At 61.0% G+C, this 26,815-nt stretch overlaps 17 protein-coding genes across 17 annotated transcripts; 8 read left to right on the top strand and 9 right to left on the bottom strand.

Annotated features, from left to right (window-relative positions):
* Positions 1-76: 76 nt before the first annotated feature.
* OSTLU_29536 (predicted protein) lies at positions 77-529 on the top strand (the record flags this gene model as incomplete). Its single annotated transcript, XM_001422701.1, has 2 exons — positions 77-170; positions 339-529. The coding sequence occupies 2 exons, from the start codon at positions 77-79 to the stop codon at positions 527-529; spliced, it is 285 nt and encodes a 94-aa protein (XP_001422738.1).
* Positions 530-621: 92 nt separating this feature from the next.
* On the bottom strand, positions 622-2,381 carry OSTLU_29535 (predicted protein). Its single transcript, XM_001422545.1, has 2 exons — positions 1,982-2,381; positions 622-1,947 (listed from the first exon to the last, which is right to left on the bottom strand). Exons 1-2 carry the CDS (start codon positions 1,982-1,984, stop codon positions 640-642), a joined length of 1,311 nt encoding a protein of 436 aa, XP_001422582.1. The 5' UTR covers positions 1,985-2,381; the 3' UTR covers positions 622-639.
* Positions 2,382-2,546: 165 nt separating this feature from the next.
* Positions 2,547-3,674, bottom strand: OSTLU_29534 (predicted protein; the record flags this gene model as incomplete). Its single annotated transcript, XM_001422544.1, has 1 exon — positions 2,547-3,674. One exon carries the CDS (start codon positions 3,672-3,674, stop codon positions 2,547-2,549), a length of 1,128 nt encoding a protein of 375 aa, XP_001422581.1.
* Positions 3,675-4,536: 862 nt separating this feature from the next.
* OSTLU_43806 (predicted protein) lies at positions 4,537-6,675 on the bottom strand (the record flags this gene model as incomplete). The annotated part of the gene is made up of 2 exons (XM_001422543.1): positions 4,537-5,811; positions 5,908-6,675. The coding sequence occupies 2 exons, from the start codon at positions 6,673-6,675 to the stop codon at positions 4,537-4,539; spliced, it is 2,043 nt and encodes a 680-aa protein (XP_001422580.1).
* Positions 6,676-7,173: 498 nt separating this feature from the next.
* Positions 7,174-7,611, top strand: OSTLU_8522 (predicted protein; the record flags this gene model as incomplete). The annotated part of the gene is made up of 1 exon (XM_001422700.1): positions 7,174-7,611. A coding segment is annotated over one exon (438 nt), but the record flags the coding sequence as incomplete, so codon positions are not given.
* A 771-nt stretch (positions 7,612-8,382) lies between these two features.
* OSTLU_29531 (predicted protein) lies at positions 8,383-8,640 on the top strand (the record flags this gene model as incomplete). The annotated part of the gene is made up of 1 exon (XM_001422699.1): positions 8,383-8,640. The coding sequence occupies one exon, from the start codon at positions 8,383-8,385 to the stop codon at positions 8,638-8,640; it is 258 nt and encodes an 85-aa protein (XP_001422736.1).
* Positions 8,641-8,766: 126 nt separating this feature from the next.
* OSTLU_29530 (predicted protein) lies at positions 8,767-9,768 on the bottom strand (the record flags this gene model as incomplete). Its single annotated transcript, XM_001422542.1, has 1 exon — positions 8,767-9,768. The coding sequence occupies one exon, from the start codon at positions 9,766-9,768 to the stop codon at positions 8,767-8,769; it is 1,002 nt and encodes a 333-aa protein (XP_001422579.1).
* A 290-nt stretch (positions 9,769-10,058) lies between these two features.
* OSTLU_94099 (predicted protein) lies at positions 10,059-12,986 on the top strand (the record flags this gene model as incomplete). Its single annotated transcript, XM_001422698.1, has 1 exon — positions 10,059-12,986. One exon carries the CDS (start codon positions 10,059-10,061, stop codon positions 12,984-12,986), a length of 2,928 nt encoding a protein of 975 aa, XP_001422735.1.
* Positions 12,987-13,041: 55 nt separating this feature from the next.
* Positions 13,042-14,256, bottom strand: OSTLU_43450 (predicted protein; the record flags this gene model as incomplete). The annotated part of the gene is made up of 1 exon (XM_001422541.1): positions 13,042-14,256. The coding sequence occupies one exon, from the start codon at positions 14,254-14,256 to the stop codon at positions 13,042-13,044; it is 1,215 nt and encodes a 404-aa protein (XP_001422578.1).
* Positions 14,257-14,429: 173 nt separating this feature from the next.
* OSTLU_8942 (predicted protein) lies at positions 14,430-14,825 on the bottom strand (the record flags this gene model as incomplete). Its single annotated transcript, XM_001422540.1, has 1 exon — positions 14,430-14,825. A coding segment is annotated over one exon (396 nt), but the record flags the coding sequence as incomplete, so codon positions are not given.
* A 1,233-nt stretch (positions 14,826-16,058) lies between these two features.
* On the top strand, positions 16,059-18,356 carry OSTLU_43578 (predicted protein; the record flags this gene model as incomplete). Its single annotated transcript, XM_001422697.1, has 1 exon — positions 16,059-18,356. One exon carries the CDS (start codon positions 16,059-16,061, stop codon positions 18,354-18,356), a length of 2,298 nt encoding a protein of 765 aa, XP_001422734.1.
* A 377-nt stretch (positions 18,357-18,733) lies between these two features.
* On the top strand, positions 18,734-19,303 carry OSTLU_19080 (predicted protein; the record flags this gene model as incomplete). Its single annotated transcript, XM_001422696.1, has 1 exon — positions 18,734-19,303. The coding sequence occupies one exon, from the start codon at positions 18,734-18,736 to the stop codon at positions 19,301-19,303; it is 570 nt and encodes a 189-aa protein (XP_001422733.1).
* Positions 19,304-19,349: 46 nt separating this feature from the next.
* Positions 19,350-22,464, bottom strand: OSTLU_25878 (predicted protein). The gene has a single exon (XM_001422539.1). It carries the CDS (start codon positions 22,384-22,386, stop codon positions 19,369-19,371), a length of 3,018 nt encoding a protein of 1,005 aa, XP_001422576.1. The 5' UTR covers positions 22,387-22,464; the 3' UTR covers positions 19,350-19,368.
* Positions 22,465-22,911: 447 nt separating this feature from the next.
* On the top strand, positions 22,912-23,124 carry OSTLU_9423 (predicted protein; the record flags this gene model as incomplete). The annotated part of the gene is made up of 1 exon (XM_001422695.1): positions 22,912-23,124. A coding segment is annotated over one exon (213 nt), but the record flags the coding sequence as incomplete, so codon positions are not given.
* Positions 23,125-24,356: 1,232 nt separating this feature from the next.
* OSTLU_43597 (predicted protein) lies at positions 24,357-24,734 on the bottom strand (the record flags this gene model as incomplete). Its single annotated transcript, XM_001422538.1, has 1 exon — positions 24,357-24,734. A coding segment is annotated over one exon (378 nt), but the record flags the coding sequence as incomplete, so codon positions are not given.
* A 203-nt stretch (positions 24,735-24,937) lies between these two features.
* OSTLU_43762 (predicted protein) lies at positions 24,938-25,606 on the top strand (the record flags this gene model as incomplete). The annotated part of the gene is made up of 1 exon (XM_001422694.1): positions 24,938-25,606. The coding sequence occupies one exon, from the start codon at positions 24,938-24,940 to the stop codon at positions 25,604-25,606; it is 669 nt and encodes a 222-aa protein (XP_001422731.1).
* Positions 25,607-25,648: 42 nt separating this feature from the next.
* On the bottom strand, positions 25,649-26,683 carry OSTLU_19075 (predicted protein; the record flags this gene model as incomplete). Its single annotated transcript, XM_001422537.1, has 1 exon — positions 25,649-26,683. One exon carries the CDS (start codon positions 26,681-26,683, stop codon positions 25,649-25,651), a length of 1,035 nt encoding a protein of 344 aa, XP_001422574.1.
* Between the last annotated feature and the right edge of the window lie 132 nt (positions 26,684-26,815).

Genomic DNA, 26,815 nt, shown 5'->3' with positions numbered 1-26,815 from the left:
CGTCTTCGCCTCGACGTCTTTGCGCCGGCGCGCTAAACCTCACAACGCGTCGCCCAACGACCGTCTTCCGCGCACGATGTCCGCCGCGCGCGGTGCTCTGTTGCGTCTCGGCGCGAGATTACGATTAGCTCAACCGATGCGCCCCGCCTCAGGGGCGTCGCGCGGTTTCGGTGCGTCAACAGACGCGTCGTCGTCGCGCTCGTGATCGTTCGACGCGCGCGCGCGCTCCAACGTCGCGTCGCATCCACGCGCGCGCGTATCGAGCGAAAGCGCGCGAAACACGCATGACACCAGCATCCATCGACTGACATCGCACTCGTTGGTTTTACGACGCGCAGCGAGCGGAGGTGGCGGGGTGACGCACGAGGGCGTGACGCTGCACGACGCGTCCTTCGCGCACAAGGCGTTGGGCACCGGATTCGGCGCGGTGATGTGGTTTTGGGTGTTCTATAGATTTTATCACGACGGTGACACGTTGATTTACGGTCACGCACCGCACTTTGAACACGACGACGATGACCATCACTGACGACGTAGTTCGCCCTAGTTGTAATCATATTCGTAGCGAAAAGAAAATACGCGGTGGGTCGCCGAGTAGCTATACATGTGTTTGACGTCGATTAAAAAGTCGCTTTAAAGCTAATAGAAGTTGTTGTAGGTGGACGTGCGGAACCACAGGTAGTCGGGCAAGAACTGAGTCGGGCCGATGGCGGCGATCGCGAGTTCTTGGTCGCGAATGTACTTCCACGCGACAGACTTGACGGTTTCGATGTTGACGTCGTCGATGCGCGCGAACAATTCGGCGCGCGACATGCGTTTGCCGTACGTCAAAAGTTGACGACCAACTTCTTCCGCCACCGCGCTGGTGCCGGATTCAGAGTGCAACAACAAGGACGACTTGAGCGCTTCCTTGGCGCGCAACAAGTCATTCTCCTCCGGGCAATAGATGAGGTTTTGGAACTCTCTCATCACCGCGAACGCGGTATCGTCGAGACCGTCGATGTTATCGCTCGAAACGTGCACACCGAACAAACCGGTGTCGGCGTAGTTGGTGTTGAACGCCATGAACGAGTTACCGAGCTTGTTGGCGGAGAACGCTTGCGCGAGCGGGGACATCATGTCATCCGCGCCGATGGCTTGCTTATCCCAGCTCCCGAGCATGGCTTGCATGACCATGAGCGGGACGGCATCGGGAGACGTCCAAGACGCGCCCTTGAACGCCACGGCGAAGTTCACCGTGGTCATGTCGTCATCGCGGATGCGCACCTCGCTACCGGTGAAGTGTCCCGGGTTCTTGGCGACGAGCGCGTTGGTGCTCGCACCCTCCGTCGGGAGGCTGGCGAAAGCCTTTTCGGCGAGCTTGACGAGCTCATCGTGATCAACCGCACCGGTGCCAACAACGACCATGCGCGGGGCGGTGTAGTGGGTCTTGATGTACGTTTGCAAGTCTTCTTGCGTCACCGAGCGCACGCACTTGTCCGATCCGAGAATCGTCGTCCCGAGGGACGTTTGCTGAAAAGCCGTCGCATGCAAGTGGTCGAAGAGCACTTCTTCGATGTCCTTTTCAACTTCTTCCATCTCACGAAGAATCACGCCGCGCTCACGCTCGATTTGCGCGTTCTCCAACGCAGAGTTTTGCAAGATGTCGCTCAAAATGTCCACCGCCGCGCCGACGTCCTTTTTGAAAACCTTGGCGTAATACGTCGTCTGCTCTCGGCTCGTGTACGCGTTCAAGTGACCACCCATGTTCTCGATCTCTTCTTCCAATCCCGATGCAGATCGCGTCTTCGTGCCCTTAAACGCCATGTGCTCCAGGAAGTGCGCCGTTCCGTTTGTCTGCGCGTCCTCGTATCGAGACCCGGCGTCGATCCAGACGCCCACCGTCGCCGTCTCCGCGTACGGAACCGCCTCCGTCGCCACGCGAAGCCCGTTCGCGAGCGTGGTCACCTACAAATTCATTCACGCCTCCATCGTCAGTCACCATCCCTCTCTCCTCGCCGCGCTCTCTCTCTCGCGTCGTCGCCTCGCGCCGTCCCCGCCTCGCGCGTCCTCGAAACCCCCCGCGGATCGCCCTCTTCTCGCCTCCGCGCGCCCTCCTCTCGCCTCGTTCGTCCACCTCCGCGCCGCGCGCGCGCTGAGCGCTCACCTTGGTGTCATCGCCGGCCAATATCCCGCGATGCGCGAACGATCGCGCCTCCGGCGCGCCGTGACGCGTCCAAACGTTCGTCGCGTCCGACGCCCGATCGTCGTCGTCGCCGGTCCAGATCGGCGCCGCGTCGGCCGCGGACGCCGCGGAGGCGTTCGCGCGCGCGAACAGCGCGCGGTGCGCGAGGGCGCGGACGTTTCGGGCGCGCCTGGCGAGCATGATGCGCGCGCGCGGGCGTCTGCGGGCGAAGAGGGTGGACGAGAGGGCGGCGAAGGCGAGCGGCGAAGGCGACGTCGTCGCGAAGCGATTGGATTTTTGGAATCGGCGTCGCGATAGGGTCACAGGGTCGTGGATCGCGGTGAAAAATGTATCGTGTGGCGTCGCTCGCGCGCGCGTCGATCTAAACGATGCCGGCGAAGGCGTCGCTCTCGAAATTCAGTTGTCGAAGTCGGAGCTCGTTGGTGCAGACTTCGAGGACGGTTCGCTCCGCGGCGGGCATCTTGGTTTGCACCGTTTTGCCGAGGATGCGGCTGATTCGGAAGAACCAGTGGTTGATGCCGGGGCATCGGACGACTTGGCGAAGGTAGATGCGGGTGTTCTCCGAGATTTGGTCGGAGAGGGCGAGCGCGTCTTCGGCGCCCGGACAGCCGTAGGCGAGCGCGAATTGCAGACATCGAATGCGACCGAGCTTATTCCACGAACTCCATTCCTCGCGCTTGCGCTTCTTCTTGGATTTTTTCTCCTTCGCCGCGGCGATTATACATCGCTTATCCCACGGAACGCCGGCTTCGTGCAATGTCTGCAAAGCGGTCAACTCGCCCGCCTCGGCCGCTCGCGCGCACATCATCGGATCCGGTTTGACCTTGATTTCTTGCACAAGATACTTAAGCGTCTCCACTTGCCCGGAATTCGCCGCCCAGCTCACCGCGTACTTGTCGAAAGGCGCATTTTTCTCACGCAGCCACTTGAGAGCATCCAGACTTCCTTGCTTTGCCGCCTCGCGAACTACGCGGGGATGATACGGGCACCCGGCCGCTTTGTAATCTTCGAGCGCCTTCTTCTCGGTGTCGTCAAACTTTCTGTGCCAATGAACAAGTTTCGCCATCGTTTCCACGGGCCACTCGTAACCTATCGCGAGAAGATAATCGACAACGCACCACCATTCGCTCATGTTTTTCCGATACAATCCGCCTTGCGTCGCTAAGACTTTGCATTTTTTCCGATCTTCCAAATCTGGCACCAACGATGGCATTTCTTCGTGATAGAATCGATAGATCTCAACGGGAACATGGAAATATGCAATCACAAAGTTTGAGTGATCGAACATGTCCAGATTTCTCAAACCGTCCCCCAGAGGCGCGCCCGTCCCGGGATGGCTCTCTCGGACGTTCGCCGCCGCCCGCAGAATCTCGACGTCGCCGATTTTCCAAATCAAATATCGAATCTCCCGCAGCACGCGGAACCCATCTTCAAGACTCGGAAAATCTCGCGCGTTTATGTGTTTCCACTCGTACTCTCGCTCGGTCATGAACTCAAGAATCCAAAGCGCGAACGATCGCCGCGTCTCGCGCTCGATCGACGCGCGCGCCTTCGCGTCGTCGTCGTCGCGTTCCCTCTCGACGTCCTTCATCGTCGTCGCGTCCACCAGCGTCTGCAGCGCCTCTCGCACGCCGCGCAGACTGTATCCCAGGTACGTCTCCTCGTCGTCGTCGCGCATCGCGTCGTCGTCGCGCCTCCACGGCGGCGATCCGTACTCGTCGCGATGCAGACGCGCGTAGCATTCTCGGCACCCCTTTCGCGCGGCGTCCGCGAGGTCGCGCGCGCGCGCGCACGCGCGTCCCGTCGTCGCCGTCGTCGACCGCGTCGCCGTCGCGTCGTCGCGCATCGCGTCGTCGTCGTCGTCGCGCATCGCGCGCGGCGTCGGCGTCGCGAAGTGTCGCGGCGACGTCCGAGACGTCCGAGACGCGACACGGCGACGCGATGCGCGACGACGACGACGACGCGAGCGAGCGAGCGACGCGCGCGGCGCTCGCGGACGCGTGCGAACGCGCGACGCGCGAGATGGCGGACGCGTGCGCGCGCGCGGGCGAGGACGCGCGACGCGCGCGCGCGAGCGGGGCAAAGCTGCGCGACGCGATGGAACGACGGGTGACGAAACTGGCGGAGGAGCGCGCGTGCATCAGGGAAAACGTCGCGGCGGTGATGCGAAAGGCGAACGAGCTGTTCGCGGAGGACGAGTAGACGGTGAGGGTGCGCGATGTCGGTGACAAGCTAGCGGCGTCGCGTCGTGTGATACAGATGTCGAGACGTCGAGACGCGCGCGCGCGCGCGCGACGGCGCGACGGCGCGACGGCGCGACGGCGCGACGGCGCGACGGCGCGACGGCGCGGTTATCCGAGTAAGTTACCCGCGCCCGGATTGGTGGCTCGAGCGGCGAGGGACATCCACGGAAGGTTGTGGGTGTCGACGCCGCTGTCCTGAATGGCGCCGATTTTCTGAAGCGCGTCTCGAGCCTCGACGACGTCGTCGAACCAATGCTTCTCGCGACCGACGACAAAGTAATCCTTCGCGCCGCGACCTATGATGAGCACCACGTCATCGCGCTCCGCCATACCGATGGCGGCGCGAATGGCGTGGTACCGGTCCACCATGACGTATCTACGAACTAAGTTTTGAAGCCGCATGCACTCGTATTGGGCGTTTTCGTGCACCTCGTACATGTCCTTCAAGAATGGGAACAGCGCCTCGTCCTCCATGCCGGGCTTGGAATAAATTTCGTCTCTAAATCCAGCGCAGATGTCTTCAAGGATTTTGTACGGGTCCTCAGCCTTGGGGGAATCGTTCGTGACGAAGACGACGTCCGAATGGTCGTGCACCGTCTTACCGATGACGGCGCGCTGCCCTCGTTCGCTCTCCGCCATTTCGCCCTCACAACCGATGACGGTGATGACTCGCCTACAATTCGTCGCTTTGACGCTATCAATCACACTTCTGATCGCTTCGGGAGTGTTCGCGCTATCCACCAACACCGAAAAATCTTGACCCGCGTCCACGAGCTCCATGCGCCCTGGAATCGAATCCGTCGCCTCCAATCCGGCGGCGATGACGTCGAGGGGAATTTCCGCCGCGAGACCTATCGCGGTAGCGCAACAGATCGCGTTGACCATATGCTCACCCACGAGACCGACGACGACCTCGACGTTGCCAGCGGGCGTGCTCAGCGACACCGCCGTCTCGAAGAGGGAATAGTCGACGCGCGCGGGGTAAACGTCCGCCCCGTTCGGGTTTTCGGGATCCACAGAATACGTCAACTGAGGAACGCCCTTGGCGTGTTCTTTGCATAACTCGTGATAAGGGGTCTTATCGTTGTCATCAATCGCATCCACGTTGATCACCGCTCGCTGCGTCTCGGCGTCTTCGAGCGCTTTGAAGACCTCGGCGACGTGCGACGAGTACTCAGCGTCCAACCCTCGATAATCCTTACGCCGATCGCTCATCGCGTCCGGGCCTTCGAGCGGTGACGTCAGTGCGACGATGTCAAAGTTCATCCCACGCGTCGCCTTTCGCCGCACTTGTTCCGCGCTCACCTCCATCACCGCCGCCTGCGCGCCGTTATCGGCGATGCCCGCGGTGAGTTGCTGAAACTGAAGCGCGTCCGAACCGCGCTCTTCGAATTCGTACTTGCCTCGATACGGTGCCAACCACCCCGGCGCCGTGCTCGTGCGACCGCGCGTGGTGTCTTCTTCATCGCTCTCCCACACCCCACCCTGCGCCGTGAGCTTGAGTTCATCGCCGACGTAATTCCCATTCGACCCGACGAGCCCCATGCGAATATCCGCCTCCTCGAAGACGGCTTTCACGAGGTACGACGTCGTCGTCTTCCCCACGCTCCCCGTCAGCGCGATCGCCGTCAGCGCCTTGGACGGATCGCCGTAAAACACTCTCGCGATATCCGCCAACGCCTCGTCCACGTCCTCGACCACGGCGATCGGGACATCCGCCAACCCCTCGATCGCGCGTTCCGAAACCACCGCCACCGCGCCCGCCGCCACGGCTTCCCTCGCCGCGTCCTCCATCGCCCCTCCCTCTCGCGCCGACCCGCACACGAACAGATCCCCGCTCAACAGCGCGTTCACATCGTTCGCTATTCCCGATATCTCCACGTCCTCGTCGTCCTCCAGCGCGATCCACCTCGCGTCGACGCCCGCGTCTTCGAAAATCTCTCGCAGCAGCGCCTCCGCGTCGCCCTCCTCATCCTCCTCGCGCCCGATCTCCGCGTGCGCGCGCGCCGCGCCCGTCCCGACGTCGTCGCGCGCGTCGTCGTCGCATCCCTCGTCGTCGTCGCTCGCGCGCGCGTCCCGCGTCGTCGCTCGCGCGCGCGTCGCGCGTCCTCGCGCGTCCTCGCGAGGGCAACCGCGCGTCGTCCGTCGTCGCGTCGTCGCGCGCGGTCGTCCCGTCGCGCGTCCGAGCGTCGCCGCGGACGGGCGTCGCGCGACGCATCGGCGCGTCGCGCTCGAGACGCGCGACATCGCGGCGTCCGCGCGGCGCGGCGTCGTGTGCGATCGCGCGCCGCCGCCGGCGGTTGGCGAATCCGACGCGGCGTCGGGCTGGGTTTGCTCGATCGGTGTTTGTGTGGTTATTATATGAAAGGTGTGTATTCGGACATTCGGTGTCTACATACGTGTGCGCAAACAGTGCGCGTATTGTTTTATGCATCGTCCGGCGCAATCGCGTCGTCGCGATGCGCGTCGTCGCGATCCGCGGCGTCGCGATTGCGCCGCGCGCGCGACGCCGCGCGCGCGATGCACCGCGCGAGAATCGCGCCCGTCGCGAACGGCGCGCGATCGCGACGCGCGACGACGCGCGCGACGACGCGAATCGCGACGACGCGAATCGCGACGACGACGACGACGACGACGGCGACGACGGCGACGGCGATGGACGACGCGACGCGAACGGCGAAGCGCGCGCGACGCGCGACGCGACGGCGACGCGCGACGGCGCGAACGACGACGACGACGCGGGCGAAGGCGAAGAACGCGAAGGAGCGAGAGATCGACGCGACGACGCGAAAGTGGGGACTCGAGGCGGGGCTGTGGAAGGTGTTCAAGAACGGCGGCGGCGCGGCGGGAGGGACGGAGACGGGCGAGGGCGCGAGCGAGGGCGCGGAAGAGCTCGGGACGTCGCGCATGGACATGGCGAAGAAATTGCTCAAGCGGTACGGGTCGGCGTATCTGGCGACGTCGATTTCGCTGAGCTTGATTTCGATCACGGTGTTTTATTTTCTCGTCGCGGGCGGGGTGGACGTGGCGAGCCTGTTGGATAAGATTGGGATCAGCGTGAACGCGACGAGCGAACAGTTCGGGACGTTCGCGCTGGCGTACGCGGCGCATAAGGCGAGTTCGCCGATTAGGTTCGGGCCGACGGTGGCGCTGACGCCGATGGTGGCCAAGTGGTTCGGCAAGGAGGTCGACGACGAGGACGAGGACGAGGGCGAGGGCGAGGACCGGGCGAGTGAGTGATCGCGCGCTCGTTCGCGGCGATCGACACGAGAAGTACAACATGCAATATCAGACGTCTCTAAAAATATCTCGGCGCGGACGCGCGCGAGACGTCTCGCGCGCGAGACGCGTCACAGATCCGCGCTCCGGCGCGCGGTGACGACGTCTCGCGCGCGCGACGCGTCCATGACGGTGACGACGACGACGTTCCGCGCGCGCCGCCGTCGCGCGTCGCGCGTCGCCCTCGCCGTCGTCTTCGTCCTCGCGTCGGCGTCCCGCGCGCTCGCCGTCGTCCCCACCCTTCGCGGCCTTCCTCGCCTGGACGACGCCTCGTTCGAGCGCGAAACGCAAGCGTCGAGCGGGCAGACCGCGGGGACGTGGCTGGTGCTGTTCACCGACGGCGACGGTCCCAGAGGCGCGCGCGCGGAGAGGGCTTTGGCGCTGGCGAAGGACGCGCTCCTGGACGACGGCGTCGTCGCGGCGACGATCGACGCGCGAGAGTCCCCGGAGACGTACGATCGGTTTAGATTCGTGGTGAAGAGAACACCGAGCTGGTGTCTGCTGCGCGGGGGCAAGGCGTACGCGCGAGAGGTGACGCCGGAGGAGGACGGGGACAGCGCGCGAAGGTTCGCGACGGAGACGTTCGGGACGGAGGGCGCCGAGCACGACGTCCCGGTGCCGTTGACGTACATTCAGAAGAAATTCGCGAGAATAACGAGCGCGATCGCGTTGGCGATGGTGCGGTTGTACTCGAAGACGGATAAGATGACGCACGTGTTGACGGCGGATTACGCGGCGGCTCGACGCGCGTTTTCGCGAGAAGGGCTCAAGGCTGCGCGTAAGCACGTCGAGAAGGCGATTTCGAATTCATCGTCGGAGTACGGGTTGCTTTTAATGATCGTCGGGTGCGTCATAATAGTCACGGCGAGTGTTTTGGCTGTGGTCACGTTTCCGACGCGCGAGTCGACGCGGGGAAAGACGAAGACGGAATGAGAAGAAGAATTCGAGTCGAGTCGTAGCTCTACTGGCTTGTTGCGTGTAAATCAATCAACTGCGTCATCGAGACAAAAACTAAGGCGTCTATGTGTTTGCTAGCGCTATGCGAGGAGTGCTCCTAGATTACGTTTCGCCCGCTTGCGGGCCCAAATCGCCGGCTTCGAATCTTTCGACATCATAATAGCTCGCCTTGACGACTCGGTTCGCGAACACGCGACCATCGAGCTCGGCACCTGCGCTTATGGCGGTCTTCGTGTCGACGAACTCGACGAATATACGAACCGTCTCTTCTTTGGCGAAACCCTCTTCTTCGATCTCAAAGATGAAAACTCGAACCACGTCGCCAAACTTTTCGCAGTGCTCGGCGACGTCGTCTTCGAGCGTATCGACGACTTCGCCCGCGAGCACGACGTTACGAAGCAAGAGCACTGGCGTCGGCTTACCGCGCAGCGGTACTTTTTTCTTTTCGAAAATCACCGGCGCCGCGTTGACGATTTTACCGCTCGTCGCCGAGTCTTTTCGGACCTCCAGAGGCGTCGTCATCCCTTGCTCAGACTTACCCAAGCCTCGACCTTTCGTCCAACCCATTTTTTCCATCATTTTCTCCGCCGCGCTCTTCCCTTTGTTCGCCTTCTGAGCGCCACTAGCGCTGTTTGTATCTCGACTCGCGCCCGCGTCTCGGCCCATCGCCAGCCGCCGTCGCCGAGCCTCTCGACCATCCACCCCCAACACCTCCTCGCGATCCATCGCCGATCTCTGCGACTCCATCGCTTTTCTCTTCGATTCTAACTCCTTTCGCAACTCCTCGTTCGCGTTTAAATCCCGTCTCCGTCTCGCCCGCTCCGCTCTCTCCGCGAGCGTTCGCTCGTAGTCGTTCGGCGCCGCCGGATCGTACCCATCGTCCACATCATCCGTCTCCTCCTCATCGCTCGCCACGGCGACTTCGATCGTTTTTACCTCGTCCTCGCCTCCTCTCGAGTCCTCTTTTCGCTCTCGCGCGCGTTTCTTCGACTCGGCGCGTCTCGCCTCCGCGTCCCGAAGCGTCCTCGACCGCGCCGCCCTGAGCGCGTTCGCCTGCGCGCGCAGCACGCCCGCCTTCCCCCCGATCGCGCCCTTCGCGCGCATCGCTTCGCTCGCGCCTCCTTCCTTCGTCGTCGTCGCTTCCGTCGTCGCTTCCGTCGTCGTCGTCGTCGTCGTCCCGCCCCAACCGCCCGCCGCGCCCTCGCCGCCCTCTCGCGCGCGCGCGCCCGCCTCCGCGCGCGTCACCTCGGGCAAGTCGTCGTACAGCCCCATCGCTCGACGTCGCCGGTCGCCGCGCGACGAATCGACGCCGCGCGCGTCCTCCGCGCGCGGATGTCTCGGCGGAGCGATGGCGCGCGCGCCGACGACGCCGCACACGCCGACGCGTCGTCGCGATGCCGCGCGACGACGCCGCGCGCGCGGAGGACGCGCGCGAGGGCATCGCGCGCGCGATCGACGCCGACGCGCGCCCGCGCGGGGGGCTGGACGCGCGGAAATCGCGCGCGAACGCGAGCGATGGGACAAACGTCTGGATGCGCGGCGAGCGACGCGACGGAGCGCTGACGCGGGCGCACGGCGCGGAGGACGATGAAACGAGAGCGCGCGACGTTGGACGCGCGTTCTGCGTCGAACGCGCGCGCCCGGGGGGACGGGAACCGATGCGGTGGCGCGCGCTGGACGCGGCGCGGGACTTGGGCTTGCGAGACGCGTGCGAAGTCGCGACGTTCGTCGACGATGATGCGTGCGTGGTGTTCACGGAGGCGGGGGATGGGGCGTACGTGAGAGATGTGTACTCGCCGACGATGCGAGCGACGGCGATCGAGACGGCGTACGTGGAGGTGAAGGGGGCGCGCGCGAGGGCGACGCGGTGCGCGGCGACGGAGACGACGAGCGGGACGGCGCGCGCGGTGGTGGGGGATTCTAATGGGAATCTCTACGCGGTCGAGAGCGATGGAAAGGATGGGGTGACGTGGAAAGTGTTTGATCGAACGAATACGAGTCATTGGGTGGATGATATGCACGACGAAGAAGAGGAGGAGGGGAACGGAGGGAGCGCGCCGGGCTCGCCGATGAAAACTCCGGGAAAGAGTCGAGCTTGGGGAGCGATCAGGTCTGCCACGATGGCGGCTGGTGCGCTTTTAAGTCGAAGAGTGAATGTGGGGGGCGTGCGATCGCTCAGCTTTGTCGATGGTTCGACGGAAACGAAGCGACGATTGCTCGTTTGCGTGGCGGATGGAAAGCTCGAGGAATGGTCGCTCGACGTTTCGGTGTCGGAGAAGTCGCCCACTTTGGCGCATGTGCACAAGCTCGGTAAGAAAATTCAGAAATCGTTGCGCGTGTCTTCCAATATCGTCTTCGTTTCTGCAGATTGGACGCTGACGAAGGCTGGCGTGGACATCACCGTGCTCGTCGAGTGCGACGGTAGAGGATCGCTCCATCGTTTTCAACGCGCTCACGGCACGGATACGATGAACCTCATCGCCTCCGCCGTGCCTCCCGCGGGTGCTTTGCCCAATAACTTCTTGCACGCAAAAGTTGTCGTCGATGGAGAGGATACGTTCGTGCTCGCTGGCGACGGTTCCGCCGTGATGTTCTCAGGCGTGGATTATTCTCGAGTATCGGCGCGCATGGACGCATCCAACCACGAACCAATCATCGACATTAAACGCGTCGGTACGGGTGAGTGGCTTATTTTGACGAAAGAGAGTGGTTGTTCTACGTTCAAACCGCACGCGAGCGGGAGGCAGACGACCCCGCGGCGTTCTGCAAAGGAGACGCCGAAGCGCACCACGCGGTCGTCGTCACACGTGACTAGTCCCAGTGCAAATCCGGTGGACGATACGAACGCGAGTGAGTGCGTGCGCGTAGAATTTGAAAACTACTTCGCCGGGCAAAGTGGTCCTCTTGGTCAGACGAAGTCCCGCCTGCGAGCGTCGGGAGCGTTTGTGAGCGACGCTGCGCCGTTTGCAACGATGAGCAAAGGTCTCGTCGATGCGTTGCCAAAGAAGCTTTCGGGCAAATCCACCCGTGGCGGTGGTCCAACCATTGAAGAGCACGGTGCTGAAAAGTTAAACAGACATCTACTCTTTCTAGATTTCTTGACCGAGAGCGGAGCCTGGAGCGAAATCAACGCCGAGGAACGCTCAGAGATACTGATGCACGGTGAAATGATTGCAGCCCTTTCACAGCTTCGTGGTTTGCAACACACCGTCGACGATGAGATGAAACCTATGTTAGAAGAAATTGTCACGCATGCGGGTGCTGCGATCAAAGAGACCGACAGCGCGTTGGATGAAAGATCAGATGTGGAAGTTTGTTTCAGCCGTTCGAGCGAAGCACGCTTGATGTTCCCAGCCGTCGTGTACGTTTTAGAAAAGAATCTTGCGAAAAATAAGGCATTAGAAAAGCGTGCGATCACGCTCGATACTTGTGCTCGCGGGTTACTAGTGGCTTTGGAGGCGGCGAACGATTTTAGAAGGCGACGTACTGGGCTATATCCACCGTTTTCATCGAGCGTTGGCGTGAATTGGACGTGTGAGATTGAAGCACGCGAAGCCCTTCGCGCGCTGTCGAAAACGGCAATTACTCTTTACAAAGAAGCTGCGCTGAGTAAGACACATGTTGGGCTAGCTCCAGTTCTAGGATCACGCTTGATGGCTTCAGCGGCGCCGTTGCTCGACGCCTCGGCTGCAAACCTCAACGCAGCGCTGCCGAGTTCGACAGACCGCATTGAAGCGCACGATGAGTACGTGGCCGATCGGGCGTTGGTCCTGCCCACACTTCTTGAGTGCGCCACGCACAGTACAACGGTACCACAGCAAGATCGTCCTCAACGTGGCTCCCTGACGGAAGGCGTTGATGTGTCCGTCGAATCCGTCGCCGCTGTGGCAGAGGCTCACTTTGGCTACGCCGAGCTTTTCGAGATTTGTGACGCGCCGAATGCTACGGGCCGTCTTCATCATTATATGCGCACGCTTCTAGGTGCCCAAGAAGACGGCGAAGAGACTTTCGCGCACTTTGTCTATCGTAAGTTGGCCATAGTGCAAGATCGTGCAGCGGCGTTGTTGCGCGACCTACCGGTAGAATTCCACGGCGACTTGGAACGATTCTTGTCGTCCCATCCCGATCTTCGTTGGTTGATGGAGCTTCGCATGGGTAAGTACGCTCGAGCTAGCGAGACGTTGGCGTCCATCGGTAATCGTGCCGGTACCGCTGAGGATGAAAAACGACGAATGTTGTCGATGGCAAAATTGGCCGCTCTCGCCGCGGGGGGTGACGTCGAGGAGCGTATCGAGAGCATTGATGCGTCTCTGTCGGCGTGATGAAAAATATGAGAACCGAATACGCGTATAAACAATTTCATCTATCTAGATACTATCAAAACACCTTTCCTGCGACTATCCCCGCGAACACCAGTGCGCCGTACGTCGAGTTGCTGCGAAACTTCGCCGCACAGTCTTCTCGATCGTCCAAATCCACCGTCGCGATTTGCCAAAACAAATGTGACGTCGCGGTTGCGACGCCGACGTAAAACGGATAATCTAAACCGACGTACGCCCCAGATGCGCAAAGCGCCGAAGTGCCGGCGAGCGCGAACGCTCCTAAATATTTCTTTGTGTCTTTACCAAAGTGCAACGCAGTCGACTTGATACCGACCTTGGCGTCGTCGTGCTTATCTTGATGCGCATAAATAGTGTCGTACACCAAAGTCCACGCCACGCCTGAGGCGTAGAGCGGCAGCACCGCGCCCCAGTCGCACGAGCCGTGCACGGCGGCCCAGCCGAGCAAAGCCCCCCAATTAAACGTCAACCCGAGAAACGCCTGTGGATAATTCGTGATGCGTTTCATGGCGGGATACGCTGCGACGAGAGCCAACGAACTCGCGCCCAGAATTTTTGAATAATCGTTCAGCTGAACCAACACGCCGAGTCCGAGCGCGAGTTGCGCGCCTAAAAACAATATGGCTTTCGGAACGCTCACCGCCCCGCTCGCGATCGGGCGGTTACGCGTGCGCGAAACTTTATTATCGATGTCTCGATCCCACAGATCGTTCACCGTGCACCCCGCGCCTCGAAGAAGAAGCGCTCCGACGCCGAACAGTCCGAGCAGACGCGCGTCCGGAAGCGCGCCCGCGTCCGCCGCCAGCGCGATCGACCAGAAGCACGGCCACGCCAAAAGCGCGGTCCCGATAGGTCGGTCCAATCTCACGAGCTTGGCGTACGGCACCAAGGACGAGGGAACGACGCGATCGACCCAGGTGTTCTCCGCCTCGGGCGCCGGCGTCGCCGCCGACGACGCCGACGACGCTTCTTCGTCCGCCTTCACCCTCGACGAGTGAGACGTCGACGCCGACGCGGCGAACGAACGGAAATATTCACCATCGCCCGTTCTCGGTCGTCGAGCGACGAAAGAGCTCGCGTGCGCGGCGCGAGGCGGCGTTGAAGTCGATGCTTCGGCCCACGTCCCGCGCGCAGCGTTCGCGCACGCCGACGCCCGCGCGCGCGTCGCCGACCCCGACGCCAGCGCTCGCGCGCACGCTTCGACCGTGGACGCTCGCGCGGCGGACGCGCGGCGACGCGCGGCGGCGAGCATCGGCGTCACCGTGTGCGGCGACCGAGCGAGGCGAGCGCGAGCGAGACGACGGCGAGCGTCGCGTGAGAATCCTAACCATGAGATAAAAATTTAAACTAAACGCCACCCGCGGTCGGTGATCGCTCGTCGACGACTCACGCCGTCTCCACGTCTTCTTCCGCGGGCACGAACGTTCTCGCCATGCGCACGCTCGCGCGAACGGCGTTGCCCGCGTACGCCACGCGCATCTCCGCCTGTTCCGCCGTCGCGCCCGGTCCGATGATCCCCATTCCCACCGGTTTCCCATACTCTAACTCTAATTGCTTCGCGATGATGGAAAACGTCGCCCCCATCTCTTGCCCGTGCAGCGTCGATCCCTTTTCGATGTATCCCAACACGACGCACGCGTCCAGCGTCGGATCCTGCAACATATTCTCCACCACCAGCGGCGCTTCGTACGTCCCCGGCACCCACACCACCTTATCGATCGTCGCTCCCATCGCCTCCGCGCTCACGCGCGCGTCCTCGAGCATGCGATCCATGAGTTTATTATGAAACTCGCCGATGCACACGCCGAGGCGCACGCGTTCGCGCGACCCCTCGCCCACGTGCACGACGGTCGTCTTCGCCCATTTCTCTCGCTCTTCCGCGCGTTCGTGCGCGAACGTCACCGCGTCGTCCGTCTCTTGCACCGATCCCGGGCTGTGGTGTTCGTACTCCCGCGGCAGCGGCGCCCGCGTCGGGGCGTCGTCCGCCTCGCCCTTTTTCGCCTCGCGCGCGATTCGCGCGCGATTCGCGCGAACGCGCGCGCGCGCGCGTCCGCGCGCGTCGAGCGCGACGCGCGGCGCGCGCGCGACGCGCGTCGAGCGCGTCGCGGCCATCGATCGCGAATCGCGGCGCGGCGACGCGCGACGACGAGTGTCGCGGCGCACAACCCTAGAACGCGTTTTCGGCGCGTTCCGCGCCCGCCCGAACGTCGCGCGTCGGCGGACCCGTAACAACGCGCGCCGCGACGCGCGCGCGCGACGTCCAGGGGGGTCTCGCGTCTGCACATCACGATTGTACTAATACAGGATCGTATTCTACATTTCGTACACCTAATCAGTTTTCTCCAAATGAAAACAAGCTTCTTACCTCAGACGACGACCGAGAAGGCCGCGCGCTCGAGCTCGACAATCCGCTTCGCGACGACGCGGCGTCTCGGACGCCGCGCGGCGCGCTAGCTTGATGAAGGCCCTGTGTCGTCACATTCCAAGTCACAGAGGACGGCGCGCGGTCAGACTGATGAGCGAAGAACCCCCCCGTTTCCTTTTGCCGCGCGGTCGGGCGACCGACCGACCGACCGACCGACCGACCGACCGACCGACCGGGTCGTTTATTTATTTATGCACGCGCATCGCGCGCACCCATCGCGTGCGCACGGCGCACAATACGCGCGCGCAATACGCGCGATGCGCGATGTTCGCGACCGCCCGATCGACGCACGCCACCAGACGCGCCGCGCGAACGTCGCTTTTTCGCGCGGATAACGCCTCGCGACGACGCGCGCCCGCACCGCGCGACCGCGCGCGATGGCGGCGACGACGACGACGGCGGCGGCGACGACGCGCGTCGCGCGATGCGACGCGCGACGCGCGAGGCGCGATGCGCGCGGGACGACGCGCGGAGGGACGGGGACGGGGACGGGGACGTTTGGGACGGGGACGAGGCGCGCGAGCGCGCGCGCGCGAGCGCGGACGACGACGACGACGCGAAGCGACGCGACGACGGGAGCGAGCGGGAGGGTGGAGGCGAACCCGCCGATGGCGCGCGGGAAGGCGCCGATGACGACGGTGGTGAAGACGACGACGCGGACGCCGCCGAAGCCGCCGGCGGCGGTGCGAGGCGTGTGCGAAACGCCGACGCGCGGGAACGCGCAGGCGCTGGGAGCGACGCGCGTGAGAGGAGATAAGGATGACAGTGTGAATTTTGCGGTGTTTTCGTCGTCGGCGACGGCGGTGAGTTTGGTGTTGTGGACGCCCGAGGCGTTGGCGAAGGGCGAGATTACCGCCGAGATTGAGCTCGACGATAGAGTCAATAAGACTGGGAGCGTGTGGCACGTCGCGCTGCCGAAGTGTGCGGAGAACGTGCTTTATGGGTACAGAGTCGATGGGCCGTACGAACCCGAGAAAGGGCACAGATTCGATCGCAGTAAGGTTTTGCTCGATCCGTACGCCAAGGCGACGGTGAGTCGACCTCGGTACGGCGAACTGGGTAAGAAGGCGGACGGGAGCGAAGATTGCTGGCCGCAATACGCGGGTGCGGTGCCGAAAAAGAATAAAAAGGACGATCGAGAAGATTTTGACTGGCAAGGCGTGACTTCGCCGAATCGTCCGATGAGCGACCTCGTCGTGTACGAGGCGCACGTTCGAGGGATGACGGCGGATTTGAAAACCAAGGCGCAACCCGGTACATACGCCGCGCTCGTGGAGACGTTGCCGTACTTGAAGACACTGGGAGTGAATGCTATTGAGCTCATGCCTTGCCATGAATTCAATGAGTTGGAATATCACAGCGTGAACCCAGCCACGGGGGAATTTCGAAGAAACTTTTGGGGATACAGCACCGTCAACTTTTTCAGTCCGATGACTCGATACGCCGAGGCTGGTGACAAAGATTGCGGTCGCGCGGCGGCTCAAGAGTTCAAGTACATGGTACGAGAGGCACATCGAGCCGGCATTGAGGTCATCATGGATGTGGTCTTCAATCACACGGCTGAAGGGAACGAGGAAGGTTTGACACTCTCGTTCCGAGGCTTGGACAATCGCGTGTATTACATGGTCGCCCCGGAGGGGCAGTTCTACAACTACAGCGGATGCGGTAACACAATGAATTGCAACCACGCAGTGGTGCGCGAATTTATCGTCGAATGCTTGCGCTACTGGGTGCTCGAATATCACATCGATGGCTTCAGATTTGACTTGGCGAGTATTCTCACGCGCGCCTCAAGCGAGTGGGATCGCGCAAACATTTTTGGCGAATCAACGGCAGAGACACCGATGTTAGAAGAGGTGGCGATTGGAACTCCGCTTCAAGACCCACCGTTAATCGATGCCGTTAGCAATGATCCCGTGTTGGCCGGGACGAAGCTGATCGCCGAGGCGTGGGATGCCGGCGGATTGTATCAAGTCGGTTCGTTCCCGCACTTTGGCGTGTGGTCTGAGTGGAACGGGAAGTTTCGTGATGACGTGCGTAACTTCATCAGAGGCGTTGATGGTTACGCTGGTTTGTTTGCCGAACGTTTGTGTGGTAGCCCCGAGCTCTACGCCGATGGTAGAACTCCCGCGGCGAGCATCAACTTTGTCACCGCTCACGACGGTTTCACGTTGCGCGACTGCGTGACGTACAACGAGAAGAACAACATCGCAAACGGAGAAGAGAACCGCGACGGGGAAGAGCACAACCAATCATGGAATTGCGGTTTGACGTGCGAGGACGATGGTGAGTCGTGCGATCCTGAGATTTGCTCGTTGCGAGATCGACAAATGAGAAACTTCATGGTTGCACTATTCGTCGCTCAGGGTGTGCCGATGTTGTACATGGGAGATGAATACGGACACACTAAGTGCGGTAACAACAACACGTATTGTCACGATAACTGGATGAATTGGGTTAATTGGGACGAGGCAAACGATCCACTCGCCGGCGAAGGACTTGCGAGATTCGTCCGCCAACTCACCACGCTTCGCAAGGACAACAGTGCATTCCGACTTCCAGCGTTTCCGACCGCCGAGAACATTCAATGGCACGGACATAAACCTGAAGTTCCGCTCTGGGAGGAAGATTCGCGATTTGTGGCGTTCACTTTGCAGGATACCACGGAGTCACCAAAGTTTTACGTCGCCTTCAACGCGCACCACGAACCAGCCTTCGTGAAGCTTCCAACCCCTCCCGAGGGCCAGCGATGGAAACTCGTTCTCGACACCGCATTGGAGACACCGTTTGACTTCGTGTCCGGCGATGATGTCGCCGAGGCTGATTTATACACCGCGGAGGCTATGATTTTGCCTTCGCTTCGTCGTAACGCTTATGTGTGCGTCGACCGCTCCGCTGTAATCTTCCAAGCGGTTCCCATCGAGTGATCGAGTAAAGTTCGATCACCGATACTTTCACAATTCTTTCTTCGCGCATTGCTTAGACGCATCTAGATGATTTTATTTGTACAACAAACGCAGACTCTTGACGCACAGCCGACGGTTGACCGCACTCGTCGCCGCGAGCACCACGCTTTCGCGCGATGTCAACCCTCCTCGACGCCGTCGACGCCATCGTGCGCGCGCGCTCGACGTGTGATGCCTCGACGTCGCGTCTTCTTGCCCGAGACCTCGCCGTCGTCGCCCTCGGTGCGCGCACGAGCTTCATGAACGACTACGCCCCGAGAGTCACGCCCGCACTTTTGGCGACGCTTTCGAGCGAATGTGCGCGCACTCTGGCCGTCGATGCTCGCGAGCTGCGCGCTATGACGATGCATGGAACGACGTTTGTGGTGAATGTCCGCGTACTGGCGCGCGAGGCGTCGAATTGGCGGGGAATTTTCGTCGACTTGAGCGGTCACGCGCCGGAGCCGGCGACCGGGACGGCGGCGACGGACGCGTGGGAGCGCGTCCAGGCGGCGCTTTTGGAGGCATTGCGCGCTCGCGAAGGTGTGATTGATATAAGCGATATCGTTGACGCGCAGTCGGACGCGATAGGACCGCCGACGGTCTCTGGAGTATTATTGGATTTTCCGTGCGTGTACGCATTTCCGACCGAGTCTATGTCAAGCGCGGCGGCGATGTTATCGTCGTGCAGTTTAAGCGTACACTCGTTAGAGTGTAGACGACGAGACGGCGTGGACAACGAGAGCGAACTGGCGTATGGGTGGAGTATACCGAGCTCTTTGATCATGGATGACGACGCGAGGGTAAAGTTTGAAGCCGCCGTCGCTACATGGAGAGATGTCGTCGCTGACTGTTTGCGGTCGCTTGGCTTTTGCGCGTCGCACCAGGTCGCGTACACCGCTCCGGGAAGTAATAGGATAGCATTTTAGAATAGAAATTGACTGATTGAATTGACTAGTGTACTGATTTGTATTAAATGTGATGTGTGTGTGACCTATTCTTCTTCTTCATCGCTGTCTTCATCGCTTGCTTCGGATAACCACTGAATGAATGGCTTTGCTTTGCCAAAGAAGCGAGCGTCACCGTCTGACTCAGCGAGAAGTTCTTTGCGCTTCGCATTAGCCCAAGCAAAGAGTGCTTCTTCGGAGAGGATATCAGCATCGTACAGCATTTTCAACACTTGCGCAGCAATGCCGAGCACGCGAGCGCCGCCGGTACGGCTGGCGAACGGGTTCGCAGAGAGCGAGAGGGCTTCGATCGCGCTCACGGCACGAACTTGCTCCGACATCTTTTTCAACACATTTTCCAATGCGTCCGAGTAACCCTCCACGCGCTTTGTGATCGCGGCTAAGAGCTCTTTGTCGCTCTCCGGGATGGTCGCCGGGTACACGCCCGCACCATCGAGATGAGACGGAGCAGATAGCGCAAACGATATAACAGACGCCAACACGTACGAAGCGACTTCTCCCGCACTGCGACCAGAAGACGCAGAGAGCTTGGTCACGAGGGCGGTGACGCTGTCGGTGTCGCGTTTTTGAGCCTTTTCGAGATCCAGCACAGAGTTTTCAACAAGCTTTTGGAATTCAATAAGCGCCGTCGTCTCTTCCTCTTCGACCGCGGCGCCGAGAGCGGCCCGGCGAAGAGTTTTCTTGGAGTAGAAAACGGCTGTTCCATCGCGTCGAAGACGACCAAGGAACTGCTGAAGATCTTCCCAAGCTAAGAGTCGACCCAAATCCTCTTGCAACAACAAAGTATCAACCGCGGGACAATCCGTTCCGTAAATGGACGAGTAGTCGACAACCAGCACGTTGAGCGGCGGAGATCGTCCTCGAAGAGAATCGGGAACGGTGAGCAACGCTTGGTTATAAAGACGTTTCACCATAGGCTCTGTGCCTGACCCGCACGCATAAGCGATACCCTTAGAAAGCATGACCAAGGTGTTGATGTCAGCCTCGAGAGCTTCGGCGAGACTAATCTTTAACATCGGTCGAAGAGTCACGACTCCGACGCCGCCTTCGTCGCCACCATCCTTAGCCTCGTCTTCGTCATCCTTCTTTTTGCGTTTTTCAGCCTTGGCGTTCTCTTTTACCATTCTTTCCGCTTCCTTGAGCTTGTTGTTCAATTTATGAACGTCTTGGATCCAAGCCTCCTGGTCAGCAAAGCCGGCGAGCTCGAACGCCACCTTGCGCGGATCCAAGCAACCGACCATAGTGACGCCCTCTTTTGAGAGTGCACCACGGATGCCATCGACCTTGGTAGGAGCGTCCTCGCCCATCTTCCATCGACCTTGCAGTCGTTCAAATTCTTTTTGCGACAGGCTCGTAAACGTCGGTTCGATTGCCAAACGCAACGATTTCACGTCACCCTGCACCTTATCCCAAGGTCCACCGGGCGGTTGAATCTGCAATAAATCATTACCATGTCGAGCTGTCAAGTGACGCAACAGAAGCGTGGGCAAACGGTAATCCTCCATCACTCGTTGGTATTCGGCATAATTTTCAATCAAGTTGAGCGGACTCATGGGAGAAAACTCGCTCGTGCCTTCGTTGAAAACGGCGAGCTTCGCCATTGGCAACTCGTACGGCTCCAAACTAATAGTAATTTGGTTCGCATCGGTCGGGCCGCGCCACCAAGGCTCCAAACCTTCCCACGCGCCTAGGGTCGCCGAAGCAAGTACGGCGGTGAGCGGCATGTTGGCCTGGATAGACGAAACCACACCCAAAACATTCGGATCGAGGTGAATACCCATATTCGGCTCGTCAAAGTACAAAAGAATCTTAGACTCGTGGTAGAACGAGCTGGAGCTTTCTTCCTTGCAGGCTTTGAGCAACGCCGCCGTGGTATTGAGATCCGCGATGATGATATCCGGTTTACCAGCGCCGTGATCCTTGAGCTTGTAACCCACATCTGCGGCGTATTCGAGCTGTTGTTGAATCGTACCGGAACCAGCGCTGACCTTTTCACCGATAGCACGCGCCGCACGAAGTGCTTTCTTGTTTCGAGCCTTATCACGAATGGAATACGGACGACGCACTTGGTGAAGCGTTCCATCGCCCGTGTTGTCGCGCGCCGCCGTCCAGTACGGCACCGCGTGCGCTTCACACTCTTGTCCAACGCGCTTCAAAACTTGTTTCGTCGGCACTGAGTAGAGCAAGATAGCGTCCGGGTACTTGACCTTCAAAAGACGCAGGTGAACGAGAATGGCGGTGAACGTCTTGCCCGACCCCGTCGGCGTCGATAAGATGACGTGCAACGGCTTGGGTAACGGCTTCTTCGCCTCTTGCATTTTCCCGATGGCGGCATAGTGCTTGTCCAGTTGATCGATGAGTTCGTGCTGATGCTTGTACATGCGCGCGACGCCACCGGATTGAGCACCCGATTTGTTCGTCCACGCGTGCATCGCCGCAAAGGTTTGATCCTTGATGCGATTACTCACGTTGTCCCAAACAATTTGACTGGCAATCTCCTGCACGCTCCCGGGCCCGTGAGTCAGAGCCTCACGCTTTAAAAATAACAAATCACCCGCCTGCGCTTCCTTGATGGCGTTGATCCATCGCAAGGTGTGCTTCGCCCCGTCTCGCATCGCCTTCAACTCGTCCAAAACCGCCCCCGCCCAGAGGTTCGCCAACCGCTTCTTCTCCGATTTATCCGCCCCCGCTCTTTCGTACTCGCTCGGGAAGCAATCCTTGGCCAACTTTTTATAAAAGTCACTGTCCTTGCGCTGCGTGTAAAAGTATTCAAACACGTGTCGTTTCATCAAATCCGGCGGCGCGTCCAGCGCCCCGTCCCACGGCTGAATCTCTCGCATGATTCGAAACCCCGCGCTCCCGCGCACCTTGGCCACGAGGTCCGAGTTATCGATGTCCGCCCAATCCGCGCTCGTGAGCGACGATCCGACGTCCACGTTCAGCGTCGCCTCGCCTCCCGCGCCGTCGTACGTTTCCTCCGCATCCCGATCGCCGCCGCCGATGTGCGCGTCGTCGTCGCTGTAATCGCTCTCGCTGTCGCTCATCCGGGCGCGCGTCGAGCTCGACGCTCGACCGGCGCGTCGTCGCTCGTCGCGCGGCGCGTCGCTCGTCGCGCGCGCGTCGCGTCGCGGTGTCCCGAGCGACGCGCGACGACGCGCGCGTAAACCTGACCCGCAGAGCGCGACTCGACGACGACGACGACGACGACGCGGGATGTCGACGCGACGACGCGCCGGCGGGGCGCGAAAGATGAAGGCGTTCTCGCGCGTGGAGACGCTCGCGACGGCGACGGCGTTCGATCGCGCGCTGCGAAGGAAAGATCAGCTCGTGCTCGTGGAGTTCGTCTCGGTGCGTCCGACGCGCGCGTCGAGACCGCGGGAAGCGAAGCGCGGACGACGACGACGAGAGACCGTCGCGAGGACGAGACCGAGGACGCGCGGGAAACGAGGCGAGGATCGAGGATCGAGGACCGAGGACCGAGGACCGAGGACCGAGGACGCGAGGACTGACGAGGACGCGGGGGTCGCCCGACGCGCGCGTTCGACGAACAGAACTACAGCCCTTCGAGTAAATCCATGGCGCCGTACATGCAGACGCTCGCGAGAACGGCGGAATTTAAACGCATACGCTTCGTGAGGGTGGATATCGAAGCCGTTCCGGCGGTGGCGGAGAAGTGTAACGTCAAGGCGCTTCCGACGTATCAGTTGTACAAGAATGGAGAAAAGTTGGAAGAGATGAGCGGGGCGTTGCCTTCGAAATTGGTGGCCATGCTCAAGGAACATAACGTGAAAGACGCCGCGGGAGGGTTGAAGAAAGCTCTGGGGCTTATCTTCGCCATCGTGGGTGGGATCGTGGGGGTGATTAAACTCAAGCACGAGGTGGAGGCGCGCGAGGCGAGAGCGATCAAAGACGAAGAAGCTCGCGTGCTCGCGGAGCGAACTCGTAAGCAAAAAGAGATCGAAGAACGCCGAAGAAGGGTCGCGCAAGCTGAACGCGGATTACCGGCGACCCCTACTCCAGAAGAGGAAGACGACGACGACGACGAATGGGAAGACGACGACGAGTGGGAAGACGATGAATGAGAACGCCGTGTAATGAATTGAAGAATGCTATTTTTAAGCCTAATCATTCACCACTTGAATTCCGGAATGTTTTGCGTGTCAGGCTTCGGGGGGCTCTGCGGCGCCTGCGGTTGTGCCTGCATGTACGGTTGAGCGCCGTACGTCGAGGCGCCCCCCATTTGCGGCATCGTGCCCCCCATTTGCGGCATCATTCCTCCCATTTGCGGCATCATTCCTCCCATTTGCGGCATCATGCCGACGCCCATTTGCGGATAATGGTGCTGCGGTGGATAGCCATACTGTTGAGCGCCTCCCATGTATTGCTGTTGCTGCATCCCCGGCATCGGTTGCATCGCGTACTGCTGCTGCGGCGGCACTTGTGTACCGTAGCCCCCCATCATCCCCTGCCCACCTTGCGGCATCATCCCCGCTTGAAGCTGATCGAAGCCCCCCATCGCCATGTTTGTTCCAATCGGAGCCGATGCGCTCGGAGCTGTCGCCGCAGGTACCGCAGGAGCGTCGAACAAGTTCATGATGTCATTTTTTGACATTTCAGGTTTTTGCGCTTGCGCGGGCTCGACGGCAACCGGCGCCGCGACAGCTGGCGGTGCCGCAGTAAAATCCCCCCAGCCATCGTCCGCGACGGAATTTTGAGCCTGCACAGCGGTGGACGTCGTGAAATCGCTCCATTGGTCCATCACTCCCGCGTTCGGCGCCGGCGCCGGCGCCGCTTGAACTTGCGCGGTCGGCGCCGGCGCGACGTTGAAATCCGTCCATTGACTGCCACCGAACGTCGTCGACGCTTCACTCGCTTGAACCGGCGCGGGTTCGTGCAACGACATCAAATCAAACATACCACCACTCTGCTGGGCCGGCACCGCGGCCGGCACCGCCGCTTCCGCGGGCGCGGAGGCGCTCGCGTGAATCGACGCCTCCGGCCCGTCCCGCGTCGTATCCTTGTACAACTGTCGCTCGTACTTATCCCTAATGAACCTCTCGCACGCATCCCGACCGCTCGTCGCTCCTGGTTTCACCCCTGCGCGCACGTTCGCCTCCCAATACGCGTTCGCTTTGGCGTTCCCGACGCGTTCCATGTGCGCCACCTGCGCCTCGGTCCACTTGTCCAGCGTCGTCGACTTCACCTTGGATATGTGCACCCCGAGTCCGCGATGCGATCCGCTGCAGTTGGTGCAAAAGAACACTCCGAGCGACGTCGACGCCCATCGCGGCAGTCGCATCGCGCACTCCGCGCACGTCAAATTCTCCGGTCGCTTCAGGCACTCCAGCAGGCGCTTTTGCAGCGCCTGCTGTTCGCGTTCATCGCTCGCCATCGGCCGCTGTCGCCTCTCGGTCGGTTTCCCGTCGTCGACGCGTCCGTCTTCGCGGTCTTCGCCGTCTTCGCGCGTCTTCTCTCGTCGTCGCCTCGCGTCGCGCAGTGCGACTCGCGAAGACGGCGCGCGTCGGATCGCGCGCGCCGGGACGACCGTCTCGCGTCCCGATGCGCGGCGTCGGACCCGGCACCGCGCGACGCGCGATGATCCTGCACCGCCTGAGCGCGCTGAACGCGCTGCACGTCGTCCTCGCGTCGGCGTCGCCGAGACGCCGAGAGATCCTGCGCGACGTCGTCGGCGTCGAGTGCGACATCGCGCCGAGCGCGTTCGCCGAGAATTTGCCGCACGAAGACTACGACGGCGCGGCGGCGTACGCGCGCGCGACGGCGTGGATGAAAGCGATGGACGTGTACGAAAATTGGGACGCGAACGAACGAGGGAGCGAAATGCCCGACGTCATCATAGGCGCCGATACCGTGGTGGAATCCGCGGATGGGACGACGATGGAGAAACCGGCGGACGCGGCGAGCGCGACGGCGATGCTTCGAGCGTTGTCGCGGTCGGAGAGTAAAGTGCACACGGGAGTGGCGATCATCGGTGGTAAAATTTCGAAGAAGACTGGGAAGATATATGGGAAGAGCTTTAGCGAGACGACGAGGGTCGAATTCGCGGAACTGAAGGCGGAGGAGATAGCGGCGTACGTGGCGACAAAGGAACCGTACGATAAAGCGGGCGGGTACGGCATACAGGGACCGGCGGCGGTGTTCATTCGAGGAATCGTCGGTGATTATTTTAACGTCATGGGGCTTCCCGCGCACGCGTTCGCGAGGGAATTAGAATCGATGATTGACGACGTCGTCGAGCACGCTTAGCCGGATACTGTATAATTTAATTGTACAAATGTTTTTAGGACGCTAAACACCCCCTGCTGGTCGTGTGAACAGCTTGCTTCCCCTGTGCTGAAGAAACTCAATCGTAGACATCAAAGCTCTGTTTACCATCACTAATTCGGTTTGGTCTCTCAAATGCAACTTCTCAGGCGTATCCGTCGGCTCCACGACGAAGAATTTTCTATCCGAATCGCACGCCACGAAACGCACATCGTCTACTGGACGATTGAAAAAATTGCACATATCGACGAAGTGCCGCTGAAATGTATCGCCTGGATTCATCCAGAAAATTTCGTCCGAAAGTGAATGATTCGGTTCACCCAACTGCTGCACCGTGCTTTCGTACGCGTCGGCGATGATAAACATGTGTTGGACGCACGACTTCAGGACAGCCGTAAGTAGCGGATATGGAGGTAATTCCATCGATTTTTCGGTAATCAACTTCGACAACGTCGGTTGGTTTGCAATCACGGTCGGCATGCAATCCAGCAGGGTTTCATCGCGATAGAGAATGTGTGTGAATACGTGTACGCCGTTTTCCGTGTATCGTTCAGAATCCATCCTGGAGAGGTAGAATTGATTCACGTAATCATTGATTTCTTCTCCCAGGCCCGAAGCCTGGAAAGGAAAGCCTTCGTGCCTTAATTTTTCGACGACCTTCGCTATGCGCTCGCGCACCTTCGCGTACAAGTTCTCCAGAGGCGCGACGACGCTCACGTTGAAGACGGCGTTTCCGCCGCGCGCGAGCGCGAACAGCGGACACTCCACCTCCACCACCACTCTGCGCGGTTTCGCGGCGTCTTTCGTCGCCACCCGCGTCGCGACCGCTCGCACGTACCTCTCCCGCTGCACGCGTCTCCAGTAATCGTTGCTCACGCTCTGATCCTCGCCGCACGTCGCGCACCGCTCGAGCAAGTGCGTCGCGCACGCTCGGATTCGTTCGCTGTCGTACCACTCGCGCTCGCCGTCGGTGAAGTAGCGCGACGTCTCGTCGACGGAGGTTTCCGCGGGAGCGCTCGAGCGATCTTTCGCGCTCGCGCGCGCGTCGTCGGGCGGCATCGGTCCGTGGTCGCGCGGCGCCGAATGCCGCCGGGACACCGGGACACCGGGACGCGCGTCGCGCGATGCGCGGCGTCGTCGCCGGTCTCGCGCGATTCGCGCGCGGCGGGCGAGGCGTGAAACGGAACGCCG

The sequence above is a fragment of the Ostreococcus lucimarinus genome, chromosome 20 (assembly GCF_000092065.1).
Source record: "Ostreococcus lucimarinus CCE9901 chromosome 20, complete sequence".
Classification (NCBI taxonomy): domain Eukaryota; kingdom Viridiplantae; phylum Chlorophyta; class Mamiellophyceae; order Mamiellales; family Bathycoccaceae; genus Ostreococcus; species Ostreococcus sp. 'lucimarinus'.
This window is presented reverse-complemented; position numbering and strand designations above follow the sequence as displayed.

What these genes read in the sequence shown, in the direction of transcription:
- OSTLU_25878 (XM_001422539.1), bottom strand. Translation starts at nt 22,386, where the DNA reads ATGAGCGACAGCGAGAGCGATTACAGCGACGACGACGCGCACATCGGC.